Below are 13,543 nucleotides of genomic sequence, written 5' to 3'. Positions count from 1 at the left end.
CCCCGCACACCCCCTTCCGCCCCCACCCCCGCACACCCCCTTCCGCCCCCCGCACACCCCCTTCCCCCCCCGCACAACCCCTTCCCCCCCCCGCACACCCCGTTCCCCCCCCGCACCCCGTTCCCCCCCCGCACACCCCATTCCCCCCCACACACCCCATCCCCCCCGCACACCCCATTGCCCCCCCCCGCACACCCCATTGCCCCCCCCGCACACCACATCTCCCCCCCGCACTCCCCATTCGCCCCCCCCGCACTCCCCATTCCCCTCCTCCGCACACCCCATTCCCCTCCTCCACACACCCCATTCACCCCGCACACCCCATTCACCCCGCACACCCCATTCTCACCACATTCCCCCCCGCACACCCCATTCCCCCTCCTCTGCACACCCCATTCACCCCGCACTCCCCATTCCCCCTCTTCCGCAGACCCCATTCCCCCCCCGCACACACCATTCCCCTCCTCCGCACACCCCAATCCCCCCCCTCGCACACCCCATTCCCCCCCGCACACCCCATTCCCCCTCCTCCGCACACCCCATTCCCCCTCCTCCGCACACCCCATTCCCCTCCTCCGCACACCCCATTCACCCCGCACACCCCATTCACCCCGCACACCCCATTCTCACCACATTCCCCCCCGCACACCCCATTCCCCCTCCTCTGCACACCCCATTCACCCCGCACTCCCCATTCCCCCTCTTCCGCAGACCCCATTCCCCCCCCGCACACCCCATTCCCCCTCCTCCGCACACCCCAATCCCCCCCCTCGCACACCCCCTTCCCCCCGCACACCCCCTTCCCCCCCGCACACCCCCTTCCCCCCCGCACACCCCCTTCCCCCCCGCACACCCCCTTCCCCCCCGCACACCCCGTTCCCCGTTCCCCCCCGCACACCCCACCCCCCCCCCCCCGCACACCCCGTCCCCCCCCGCACACCCCGTTCCCCCCCGCACACCCCGTTCCCGCCGTGCACCCCGTTCCCCCCCTCTGCACACGTCCCCCCTCCCCCGCACACCCCATTCCCCCTCCTCCGCAGACCCCATTCCCCCCGCACACCCCATTCCCCCCCCCGCACACCCCATGCCCCTCCTCCGCACACCCCATTCCCCTCCTCCGCACACCCCATTCCCCCCCCCCCCCCGCACACCCCATTCCCCCCCCCGCACACCCCATTACCCCCTAGCACACCCCATTCCCCCCCCGCACACCCCATTCCCCCCCGCAAACTCCATTCCCCCCCGCACACCCCATTAACACCCGCACACCCCATCCCCCCCGCACACCCCATCCCCCCCCCGCACACCCCGTCCCCCCCCGCACACCCCAGCCCCCCCCGCACACCCCAGCCCCCCCCGCACACCCCGTCCCCCCGCACACCCCTTCCCCCCCCGCACACCCCGTTCCCCCCCGCACACCCCGTTCCCCCCCGCACACCCCATTCCCCCCCGCACACCCCGTTCCCCCCCGCACACCCCGTTCCCACCCCCGCACACCCCATTCCCACCCCCGCACACCCCATTCCCCCCCGCATTCCCCCCCCGCACACCCCACTCCACCCGCACACCCCATTACCCCCCGCACCCCATTCCTCCCCCCGCACACCCCATTCCTCCCTCCTCCGCACACCCCATTCCTCTACCTCCTCCGCACACCCAATCCCCCCCCCCGCACACCCCATTCCCCCCCCTCCTCTGCACACCCCATTCCCCCCCTCCTCCTCACACCCCGTTCCCCCCCCCCCCCCCCGCACACCCCCCGTCCCCCACTCACCCTCATGGCAGTCAGTGACAGTGTCTTATTGAGTTGATATTTCCCGCAGTGCTGGGGTGCAGTGTAGAGGAACATGTCATTCATCTGTAGAGGAGGATCAGATATTACTGGCCCTGTTGATCCGTGACGTTTATCCCCTCCAGTCACAGGCAGGGCTCCTGCCTCGTAGACCAATGTGGGACAGATCCCCAGACGAGGCACAGTACATCGGACATCGCCTAAACATTGCTGGGAGCCACCCCAGCCACTGGGAGCAGGCCAGTGTGGGAGAGGCAAAGTGCGACCCCGAGCCAGGCCAGGACACACAGGGGCAGGAGCCCGAGGGAAGCAGATCCACATACTCTTTGGCCCTTCGCTTTTCTGAGCTCAGCACTTGTGCTCAGCAGGCTGGACAGGCACTGGGTTTGTGGTCTGTCCTCTGATCCTGAAATGGTCATCCTGTTAGAGGGAGTCCATGGACAGGAGAGCCTTCGGTCCCCGTCACTGAACCCATCTCTCTCCCTGACCACAGTCTGAGGTTCAACCCAATGCTGTCCCAATGTATCTGAGCCGGAGCTCTCCGTCCACCCCATCTCCAAGTCCACCTATTTCCACCTCCGCAACATCATCCATCTCTGCCCCCGCCTCAGCTCTTCTGCTGCTGAAACCCTCATCCGTGCCTTTGCTACCTCCAGGCTGGACTACTCCAATGCACTCCTGGCCATTTGAACAACAGAGAGTCAGTTTCCTAATTTAAGATGTTTCTTGACCAGTGTGGGGGGGGGGGGGGCATTGAGGGGAGAGGTCAAGGGCGGCAAAAGAGCTTGGGTCGGTGCGGGGGGAGGGGTCAGTGTCAGCAGGAGGATTCGGGACAGTAATCGCTACTGCCACCACGTTAATCACTGATCACTTCCTTGTATCGTTCTCCTCCTAACTCCACTTCCTTCTGTGTCTACCCCTGGAAAAAACCTCCCTCCCAACTGCACTTTCAAAATCCCAACTGTCCACTGGCCCTCCATTCACCACAACATTTCTGCTGCTACCGATCTGCTCAATCACACAGTCACCAGCACCTGGGGGGGGGGGTTCTGGGGTCCAGAGGAGAGGCCGGGAGTCCAGGGGAAAGGGTCTAGGGCGGGAGGGGCACGGGGCAGGGGTCACAGTGCTGCAATCAATCCTGTAAGACGGTCCGAGATCTCCCCCACACTGCTATATAAACAGCTACATCAATGCTGATCTCATGTCCAGAGGCTCCTGGCCTGAATAGGCATCACCAGCTCAGTACAACCAATGGTGTAAATGCTCATCACACACTCAGATAAAGTTAATACCTTGCCAGCGATTCAGGCCCCTCAATTATATCAAAATAAACCAAAAGGGAATTACCAGGAAACAGTATCGCAGCTGCAGGCTTTCCTCAGTCACTCTGTGCAGTCCTCCTTCCTTGATCAGTACCTATGGGACAAAGAGACCAGTGAACGATGCTGCAGCATCAACAGCCTCAGAGCAGACAGTGTCTCTCCACGTACTGCCTGTATACCCCGCTGCCCATGGGCACCTGGCTTTGTAGATCTAACTGAAGAGAAAAGGGTAATATAGGTCTGGGCCATGGGCATCCCACACCTCAGTTCACCCATCCCTAATTACCCTCGAGAAGGAGGTGGTGAGCTGCAGTCCGTGTGGTGAAGGTGCTCCCACAGTGCTGTTAGGGAGGGAGATCCAGGATTGTGACCCAGCGACGATGAAGGAACGGCCGATATATTTCCAAGTCAGGATGTTGTGTGACTTGGAGGGGAACGTGGAGGTGGTGGTGTTCCCATGCACCTGCTGCCCTTGTCCTTCTCGGTGGCAGATGTGCCGTCGAAGAAGCTGTGGCAAGTTGTTGCAGTGCATCTTGTAGATGGTGCACACTGCAGCCACGGTGCGCCGGTGGTGGAGGGAGTGAATGTTGAAGGTGGTGGATGGGGGGCCAATCAAGTGGCTGCTTTGTCCTGGATGGTGTCGAGCTTCTTGAGTGTTGTTGGAGTAATTCAATGATTTGGTGATTCAAAGATTCAATGACTTTCACCCATTTAGTTGAAACCCTTCCTTCCTTTGCTCTCTATTTCCTGAAGCCAATCCTACCTTGCAGCATCAGGACGCGACATGTGAAAGCTGCTTGCTGGTGTCTCAGCACTTCACCATTCTTCATAGAGTCCTTGAGACACACACATGCACTCAAAGGACCAGGCTCACTGTCTAATCTTCTCCCTCCTTCACCCTGACGCACAGTTGCCAACCGGTGCCTTCAGCTAATGCAACACAGATGAGCTAAAAATCTGGGATCTTCCTGCTCCCCAGGGCTCAGTCCCACACCCCGGGCCCCCCTCCCCGGGGCTCAGTCCCACACCGGGCCCCGCTCCCCAGGTCTCAGTCCCACACCGGGCCCCCCTCCCCGGGGCTCAGTCCCACACCGGGCCCCCCTCTGTGGGGCTCAGTCCCACACCGGGCCCCCCTCCCCAGGTCTCAGTCCCACACCGGGCCCCCCTCCCCGGGGCTCAGTCCCACACCGGGCCCCCCTCCCCAGGTCTCAGTCCCACACCCCGGGCCCCCCTCCCCGGGGCTCAGTCCCACACCGGGCCCCCCTCTGTGGGGCTCAGTCCCACACCGGGCCCCCCTCCCCAGGTCTCAGTCCCACACCGGGCCCCCCTCCCCGGGGCTCAGTCCCACACCGGGCCCCCCTCCCCAGGTCTCAGTCCCACACCGGGCCTCCCTCCCCGGGGCTCAGTCCCACACCGGGCCCCCCTCCCCGGGGCTCAGTCCCACACCGGGCCCCCCTCCCCGGGGCTCAGTCCCACACCGGGCCCCCCTCCCCAGGTCTCAGTCCCACACCGGGCCCCCCTCCCCAGGGCTCAGTCCCACACCCCGGGCCCCCCTCCCCGGGGCTCAGTCCCACACCGGGCCCCCCTCCCCGGGGCTCAGTCCCACACCGGGCCCCCCTCCCCAGGTCTCAGTCCCACACCGGGCCCCCCTCCCCGGGTCTCAGTCCCACACTGGGCCCCACTCCCCGGGTCTCAGTCCCACACTGGGCCCCACTCCTCGGGGCTCAGTCGCACACTGGGCCTCCATCCCCAGGGCTCAGTCCCACACCGGGCCCCCCTCCGCGGGGCTCAGTCCCACACTGGGCCTCTCTCCCCGGGGCTCAGTCCCACACCGGGCCCCGCTCCCCAGGTCTCAGTCCCACATCGGGCCCCCCTCCCCGGGTCTCAGTCCCACACTGGGCCCCCCTCCCCGGGGCTCAGTCCCACACCGGGCCTCCCTCCCCGGGGCTCAGTCCCACACCGGGCCTCCCTCCCCGGGGCTCAGTCCCACACCGGGCCCCCCTCCCCGGGGCTCAGTCCCACACCGGGCCCCCCTCCCCGGGGCTCAGTCCCACACCGGGCCTCCCTCCCCGGGGCTCAGTCCCACACCGGGCCCCCCTCCCCGGGGCTCAGTCCCACACCGGGCCCCCCTCCCCGGGGCTCAGTCCCACACCGGGCCCCCCTCCCCGGGGCTCAGTCCCACACTGGGCCTCCCTCCCCAGGGCTCAGTCCCACACCGGGCCCCCCTCCCCGGGGCTCAGTCCCACACCGGGCCCCCCTCCCCGGGGCTCAGTCCCACACTGGGCCTCCCTCCCCGGGGCTCAGTCCCACACTGGGCCTCCCTCCCCAGGGCTCAGTCCCACACCGGGCCCCCCTCCCCGGGGCTCAGTCCCACACTGGGCCTCCCTCCCCAGGGCTCAGTCCCACACCGGGCCCCCCTCCCCGGGGCTCAGTCCCACACCGGGCCCCCCTCCCCGGGGCTCAGTCCCACACCGGGCCCCCCTCCCCGGGGCTCAGTCCCACACTGGGCCTCCCTCCCCAGGGCTCAGTCCCACACCGGGCCCCCCTCCCCGGGGCTCAGTCCCACACCGGGCCCCCCTCCCCGGGGCTCAGTCCCACACTGGGCCTCCCTCCCCAGGGCTCAGTCCCACACCGGGCCCCCCTCCCCGGGGCTCAGTCCCACACCGGGCCCCCCTCCCCGGGGCTCAGTCCCACACTGGGCCTCTCTCCCCGGGGCTCAGTCCCACACCGGGCCCCGCTCCCCAGGTCTCAGTCCCACACCGGGCCCCCCTCCCCGGGGCTCAGTCCCACACCGGGCCTCCCTCCCCGGGGCTCAGTCCCACACCGGGCCTCCCTCCCCGGGGCTCAGTCCCACACCGGGCCTCCCTCCCCGGGGCTCAGTCCCACACCGGGCCCCCCTCCCCGGGGCTCAGTCCCACACCGGGCCCCCCTCCCCGGGGCTCAGTCCCACACCGGGCCCCCCTCCCCGGGGCTCAGTCCCACACCGGGCCACCCTCTCCGGGGTTCAGTCCCACACCGGGCCTCTCTCCCCGGGGCTCAGTCCCACACCGTTCCCCCCTCCCCCTCCCCGGGGCTCAGTCCCACACTGGGCCCCCCTCCCCGAGGTTCAGTCCCACAAGGGCCCCCCTCCCCGGGGCTCAGTCCCACACCGGGCCCCCCTCCCCGGAGCTCAGTCCCACACCGGGCCCCCCTCCCCGGGGCTCAGTCCCACACCGGGCCTCTCTCCCCGGGGCTCAGTCCCACACCGGGCCCCCCTCCCCGGGGCTCAGTCCCACACCGGGCCCCCCTCCCGGGGCTCAGTCCCACACCGGGCGCTGCTCTCCCTGTTGACACTTTGTGTATTGTACCAGGGTAGATTTATCCCTCCTTCACCATTTAAATGTTTGCTCCCGTGCTCTTCGAGTCCAGCCAAGCTGTGTGTAACTGGCACAGGGCAGAGTGGGGAGAATACAATCACAGAATGGTTGGAGCACGGAAGGCCATTCTCACAGCCAGTCCCCCTCCCCCGCCCTTTCCCCGTAGTCCTGCAATTGCTTTTCCTCAGGTACTTATCCAACTCCCTCTTGAAAGCAGTGATTGGGTCTGCCTCCATCACCCTCTCAGGCAGTGCGTTCCAGATCCTAACCACTTTCTATGTAAAAACATTTTTTCTACATCGCTTTTGGTTCTTTTGCTAATCACCTTAAACCTGTGTCCTCTGGTTCCCGACCCTTCCACCAATGGGAACTGTTTCTCTCGATCTACTCTGTCCAGACCCCTCATGATTTTGAACACCTCGATCAAATCTTCTCTCAACCTTCTCTGCTAGAGAACAACCCCAGCTTCTCCAGACTATCCACGCAACTGAAGTCCCTCATCCCTGGAACCATTCTCGTAAATCTTTTCTGCACCCTCTCTAAGGCCTTCACATCCTTCCTAAAGTGTGGTGCCCAGAATTGGACGCAGTACTCCAGATGTGGCCGAACCAGTGTTTTATACAGGTTCATCATAACTTCCACATTTTTGCACTTATGAGGGGGCTCGAGAAGGTGGATGCAGAGAGGATATTTCCACTCATAGGGGAAACTAAAACTAGGAGACATAGTCTCAGAATAAGGGGCCGTCCATTTAAAACTGAGATAAGATGGAATTTCTTCTCTCTGAGGGTTGTAAATCTGTGGAATTCTCTGCCCCAGAGAGCTGTGGAGGCTGGGACATTGAATATATTTAAGGCAGAGATAGACAGAATTTTGAGCGATAAGGGGCTAAGGGGTTATGGGGAGCGGGTGGGGAAGCGGAGCTGAGTCCATGATCAGATCAGCCATGATCTTATTGAATGGCAGAGCAGACTCGAGGGGCTGGATGGCCGACTCCTGTTCCTATTTCTGATGTTCTTAATTGACCTCTATACATGAAGCCCAGGATCCCCTAAGCCTTTTTAACTGCTTTCTCAGCCTGCCCTGCCACTTTCAATGATTTGTGCACATATACCCCTCTGTTCCTGCACCCCCTTGAGAATTTTATGCTTTAGTTTATATTTGGTCTCTTCATTCTTTCTACCAAAATGTACCACTTCAAACTTTTCTGCGTTAAATTTCATCTGCCACGTATCTGCCCATTCCACCAGCCTGTCTGTGTTCTCCTGAAGTCTATCACTACCCTCCTCACTTGTTCACTATACTTACAAGTTTTGTGTCATCTGCAAATTTTGAAATTGTGCCCTGTACACCCAAGTCCAAGTCATTAATATATATTAGGAAAAGCAGTGGTCCCAGTACCGACCCCTGGGGAACACCATTGTATACCTTCCCCCAGTCCGAGAAACAACCGTTCACCACTACTCTCTGATTCCTGTCACTGAGACAATTCCATATCCATGCTGCCACTGTCCCTTTTATTCCATGGGCTTCAACTTTGCTGGCAAACCTGTTATGTGGCACTTTATCAAACGCCTTTTGGAAATCCATGAACACTGCATCAACCGCATTGCCCTCATCAAATCTCTCTGTTACCTCATCAAAACACTTGATCAAGTTGGTGAAACACGATTTGCCTTTAACAAATCCGTGCTGACTTTCCTTAATTAATCCACCCCTATCCAGGTGACTCTTAATTTTGTCTCAGATTATTGGTTCTAAAAGCTTGGCAAATCGTGTTTAACCAACTTCATCGAGTTTTTTGTTAAGGTAACAGAGAGGGTTGATGAGGGCAAAGCGGAGAGGGTTGATATTATAGCTATTACTGAGACATGGCTGAAAGAGGGGCAGGTATGGCAGCTCAACATTCCTGGTTACAGGGTTTTCAGACGGGATAGAGAGGGGGGTAAAAAAGGAGGGGGGGGTTGCAGTATTAATTAAAGAAATAATTACAGCTGTGAGGGGGGATATGTTAGAAGGATCATCAAATGAGGCCATATATGGATTGAATTGAATAACAAAAAAAGGGCAGTCACATTGGAGTGTACTATAGACTCCCAAACAGTCAGAGGGAGATAGAAGAGCAAATATGAGGGCAAATTTCTGAGAAGTGCAAAAACAGTAGGGCAGTAATAGTAGGGGATTTCAACTACCCTAATATTAACTGGGATAGAATTAATATGAAAGGTATAGAGGGTGCAGAATTCCTAAAATGCATTCAGGAGAACTTTTTTAGCCAGTATGTAACAAGCCCAACAAGGGAGGCGGTATAATTAAGAAATTTGAAGGGAATACAAAAATTGGCTGTTCGCAGGAAGATATCAATGAACTGGTCAGGTGGCAGATGGAATTCAATCCGGAAAGGTGTGAGGTAATGCATTTGGGGAGGGGCAACAAGGCAAGGGAATACATAATAAATGGGAGAATACTGAGAGTAGTGGAGAAACAGAGGGACCTGGGAGTGCAGGTCCACAGATCCTTAAAGGTAGCAGGACAGGTAGATAAGGTGGTTAAGAAGGCATACTGAATAATTTCCTTTATTAGCCGAGGCATGGAATACGAGAGCGGGGAGGTTATACTTGAACTGTATAAAACATTGGTTAGGCCACAGCTGGAGTACTGTGTGCATTTCTGCTCACCACATTACAGGAAAGATGTGATTGCACTAGAGAGGGTACAGAGATTTACGAAGATGTTGGGAGGCTGAGGGGAGACCTGATTGAGGTGTATAAAATTGAGAGGCCTAGATAGAGTGGATAGGAATGACTTATTTCCCTTAGCAGCGTGGATCAACAACCAGGGGCATAGATTTAAAGTAATTGGTAGGCGGTTTAGAGGGGATTTAAGGGGAAATCATTTCACCCAGAGGGTGGTGGGGGTCTGGAACTCACTGCCTGAAAGGGTGGTAGAGGCAGAAACCCTCATCACATTTAAAATTTACTTTGATGTTTACTTAAAGTGCCGTAACCTACAGGGCTACGGACCCTGAGCTGGAAAGTGGGATTAGGCTGAGTAGCTCTTGGTCGGTCAATGCGGACACGACAGGACGAAATGGCCTCCTTCCGTGCTGTAAATTTCTATGATTCCTTCAGCATCCTAGGATGCATCCCATCCGGTCCTGGTGATTTATCTACTTTAAGTACAGCTAACCTTTCGAGTACCTCTTCTTTATCAAATGACTCTACTACCTCCTCCATCACTATGACTTTGGCAGCATCTTCTTCCTTGGTGAAGGCAGATACAAAGTACTCATTTAGTACCTCAGCCATACCCGTTGCCTCCATGTGTAGGTCTCCTTTTTGGCCCCTAATCAGCCCCACCCCTCCTCTTACTGCCCGGTTACTATTTATATACCTGAGCACACAAATTGCAGGGTGTACTGAGAGGTGGAGGGAGTGGTACTCACCCTCCCAGGCTGGGCGATGTGGTGCAGACCCCTCACTCTGTGCTCAACTCCCAGCAGCGCCAGTAGATTCTCCTGTTGGTGCAAGTGAGAAACAGGATAGTGACAGAGATCTCGTCTAGAGCCAGACACGGGACCCCCGACACTGGACCCCTGACCCCCCCCCCCCACCGACATCGGGATCCGACCCGCCGACACTGCGACCCCCGGGCACGGGACCCCCGACACGGGACCCCCGACCCCCCCACCCCGACACCGGGATCCCCAGATACCGCGACCCCTGGACATCCGGGACCCCAGGACTCCTGACACCGGGACCACCGGACACTGGGACCCCCGACCCCTCCGACACCGCAACCCCCGGATACCGCGACCCCCAAACACCGGGACCCATGACCCTCCGATACCGACACCGAGACTCCAGACACCAGGACCCCCCGACACTGGGACCCCCGACACCGCGATCCCCGACCCCCCCCGGAGACCAGGACCCCGGGACTCTGGGACTCCAGACACCAGGAACCCCCGACACTGGGACCCCCGACACCGCGATCCCCGACCCCCCCGGACACCAGGACCCCGGGACTCCAGACACCAGGACCCCCGACACCGCGATCCCCCGACCCCCCCCCGACACCCGACACCGGGACTCCAGACACCAGGACCCCCCGACACCGGGACCCCCGACACCTCGATTCCCGACCCCCCCGGACACCAGGACCCCGCGACTCCAGACACCAGGACCCCCCGACACTGGGACCCCCGACACCGCGATCCCCGACCCCCCCGGACACTAGGACCCCGGGACTCCAGACACCAGGACCCCCCGACACCGGGACCCCCGACACCGCGATCCCCGACCCCCCCGGACCTCCAGACACCAGGACCCCCCGACACCGCGATCCCCCGACCCCCCCCGACACCGGGACTCCAGACACCAGGACCCCCCGACACTGGGACCCCCGACACCGCGATCCCGACCCCCCTGGACACCAGGACCCCGGGACTCCAGACACCAGGACCCCTGACACCGCGATCCCCCGACCCCCCCCCGACACCGGGACTCCAGACACCAGGACCCCCCGACACCGGGACCCCCGACACCGCGATCCCCCGACCCCCCCCCCCCGACACCCGACACTGGGACTCCAGACACCAGGACCCCCGACACCGCGATCCCCCGACACCGCGATCCCTGACCCCCCCGGACACCAGGACCCCGGGACTCCAGACACCAGGACCCCCCGACACCGGGACCCCCGACTCCCCCGATCCCCTGACACCGGGACTCCAGAAACCAGGACCCCCCGACACCGGGACCACCGACACCGCGATCCCCGACCCCCCCGGACACCAGGACCCCGGGACTCCAGACACCAGGACCCCCCGACACCGGGACCCCCGACACCGCGATCCCCCGAGACCCCGGGACTCCAGACACCAGGACCCCCCGACACCGGGACCCCCGACACCGCGATCCCCGACCCCCCCGGACACCAGGACCCCGGGACTCCAGACACCAGGACCCCCCGACCTCCCCCCGATCCCCTGACACCCGACACCGGGACTCCATGACCCCCGACACCGGAACACCCGACACCGCGACCCCCGACCCCCCCGGACACCAGGACCCCGGGACTCCAGATACCAGGACCCCCCGACACCGGGACCCCCGACACCGCGACCCGCCGACCCCCCCGATCCCGACACCCGACACCGGGACTCCATGAACCCCGACACCGGGACCCTACGACACCAGAACACCCGACACCGCGCCCCCTGACACCGGGACAGGGCGACACACGATCCCGGGACCCCCGACACTGGGACTCCGTGACCCCCGACACCGGGACCCCACAACCCCCGACACCGGGACCCCACAACCCCTGACACCGGGACCCCACAACCCCCGACACCGGGACCCCGCGACCCCGCGACCCCTGACACCAGGCGGTGACACAAACACTGAAATCGGTGGTCAGTAGATTGGCCCAGGGTTTACATTCGGTGTGCTGTTACTTATTACCCAAGTTGCAGTTCACTTTTTACATTGAGAGCAACAGCAGACAAAGTAGTGAGCGGGACTTACCCCTTCTGTCACACACTGCCCAGCCTGCTCGCAAACCACACCCACAGCAACCAGTGCCGCTGCACAGGAAATGGTAACACAGCAGTTAGTAACACCGCATCAATCAGATACAAGCCCCGCTTACAACAACAACTACATGTATTTATATAGCGCCTTTAATGTAGTAAAATATACCAAGGTTTCACAGCAGTGTTATAAGACAAAAGAAATAAATTTGACACAGAGAGACAAAAGAAGAAATTAGCGCAGATGACCAGAAGCTTGGTCAAAGAAGTAGGTTTTAAGGAGCATCTTATAGGAGGAAAGAGAGGTAGAGAAGCGGAGAGGTTTAGGGAGGGAATTCCAGAGATTGCGGCCCAGGCAACTGAAGGCACATCCACTAATGGTTGAGCAGGGTGCTCAAGAGGGCAGAATTAGAGGAGTGCAGACATCTTGGGGACAGAAGGGGGTGGGGAGGGAGGAGGGTTGTGAGGTTGGAGGAGATTACAGAGATAGGGAGGGGCAAGGATTTGTAAACAAGGATGAGAATTTTGAAATCGAGGTGTTGTTTAACCGGGAGCCAATGTAGGTCAGCGAGCACAGGAGTGACGGGTGAGCGGGACTTGGTGCGAGTTAGGTCACGTGCTGACGAGTTTTGGATGACCTCAAGTTTACGTCGGGTAGAATGTGGGAGGCCAGCCAGGAATGTGTTGGAATAGTCAAATCTAGAGGTAATGAAGGCATGGATGAGGGTTTCAGCAGCAGATGAGCTGATGCAGGGGGAGGAGACGGGCAATGTTACGGAGGTGGAAAAAGGCGATTTTAGTTATGCTGCGGATATGTGTCTGGAAACTCATTTCAGGGTCAAATATGACACCTAGGTTGTGAACAGTCTGGTTCAACTTCAGACAGATGTTAGGGAGAGGGATGGAGTCGGTGGCTAGGGAACGCAGTTTGTGGCGGGGACCAAAGACAATGGCTTCGGTCTTCCCAATATTCAACTGGAGAAAATTTCTGCTCATCAAGAACTGGATGTTGGACAAGCAGTCTGATAATTTAGGGACTGTGGTAGGGTCGAGAGAAGTGGTGGTGAGCTAGAGCTGGGTGTCATCAGCGTACATGTGGAAACTGATAGCAACATTATCCGGAAACGCACTGAGGGGCAACATGTAAATGAGAAATAGGAGGCAACCAAAGATAGATCCTTGGGGGACACCAGAGGTAACGATGTGGGGGCGGGAAGAGAAGCCATTGCAGGTGATTCTCTGGCTATGATTAGGTAGATAAGAATGGAACCAGGCGAGTGCAGTCCCACCCAGCTGGACAGTGGTGGAGAGGCGTTGGAGGAGGATGGAGTGGTCAACTGTGTCAAAGGCTGCAGACAGGTCCAGGAGGACGAGGAGGGATAGTTTACCACAGTCACAGTCACAAAGGATGTCATTTGTGACTTTGATGAGAGCTGTTTCGGTACTGTGGAGCGGAAACCAGATTGAAGGGATTCAAAGATGGAGCTCTGGGAAATATGGGCACGGATTTGGGAGGTGACAACACGTTCAAGGACTT

At 60.3% G+C, this 13,543-nt stretch overlaps 1 protein-coding gene across 1 annotated transcript in view; it reads right to left on the bottom strand.

The window, feature by feature from the left end:
- LOC139276830 (FYVE, RhoGEF and PH domain-containing protein 5-like) overlaps positions 1-13,543 on the bottom strand; it is a 121,405-nt gene that overhangs the window by 56,150 nt on the left and 51,712 nt on the right. The window contains exons 9-12 of the mRNA XM_070894829.1: positions 12,002-12,060; positions 9,916-9,987; positions 3,140-3,208; positions 1,775-1,858 (exon numbers count right to left, since the gene is read on the bottom strand). Of these exons, the coding sequence (XP_070750930.1) occupies positions 1,775-1,858; positions 3,140-3,208; positions 9,916-9,987; positions 12,002-12,060 (284 nt within the window). The remainder of the gene's footprint in view (positions 1-1,774; positions 1,859-3,139; positions 3,209-9,915; positions 9,988-12,001; positions 12,061-13,543) is intronic.

This window comes from Pristiophorus japonicus, chromosome 12, assembly GCF_044704955.1.
Source record: "Pristiophorus japonicus isolate sPriJap1 chromosome 12, sPriJap1.hap1, whole genome shotgun sequence".
In the NCBI taxonomy this organism is placed as follows: domain Eukaryota; kingdom Metazoa; phylum Chordata; class Chondrichthyes; family Pristiophoridae; genus Pristiophorus; species Pristiophorus japonicus.
Note: the sequence above shows the minus strand (reverse complement) of the source record. Positions and strands in the feature narration are given on the sequence as shown.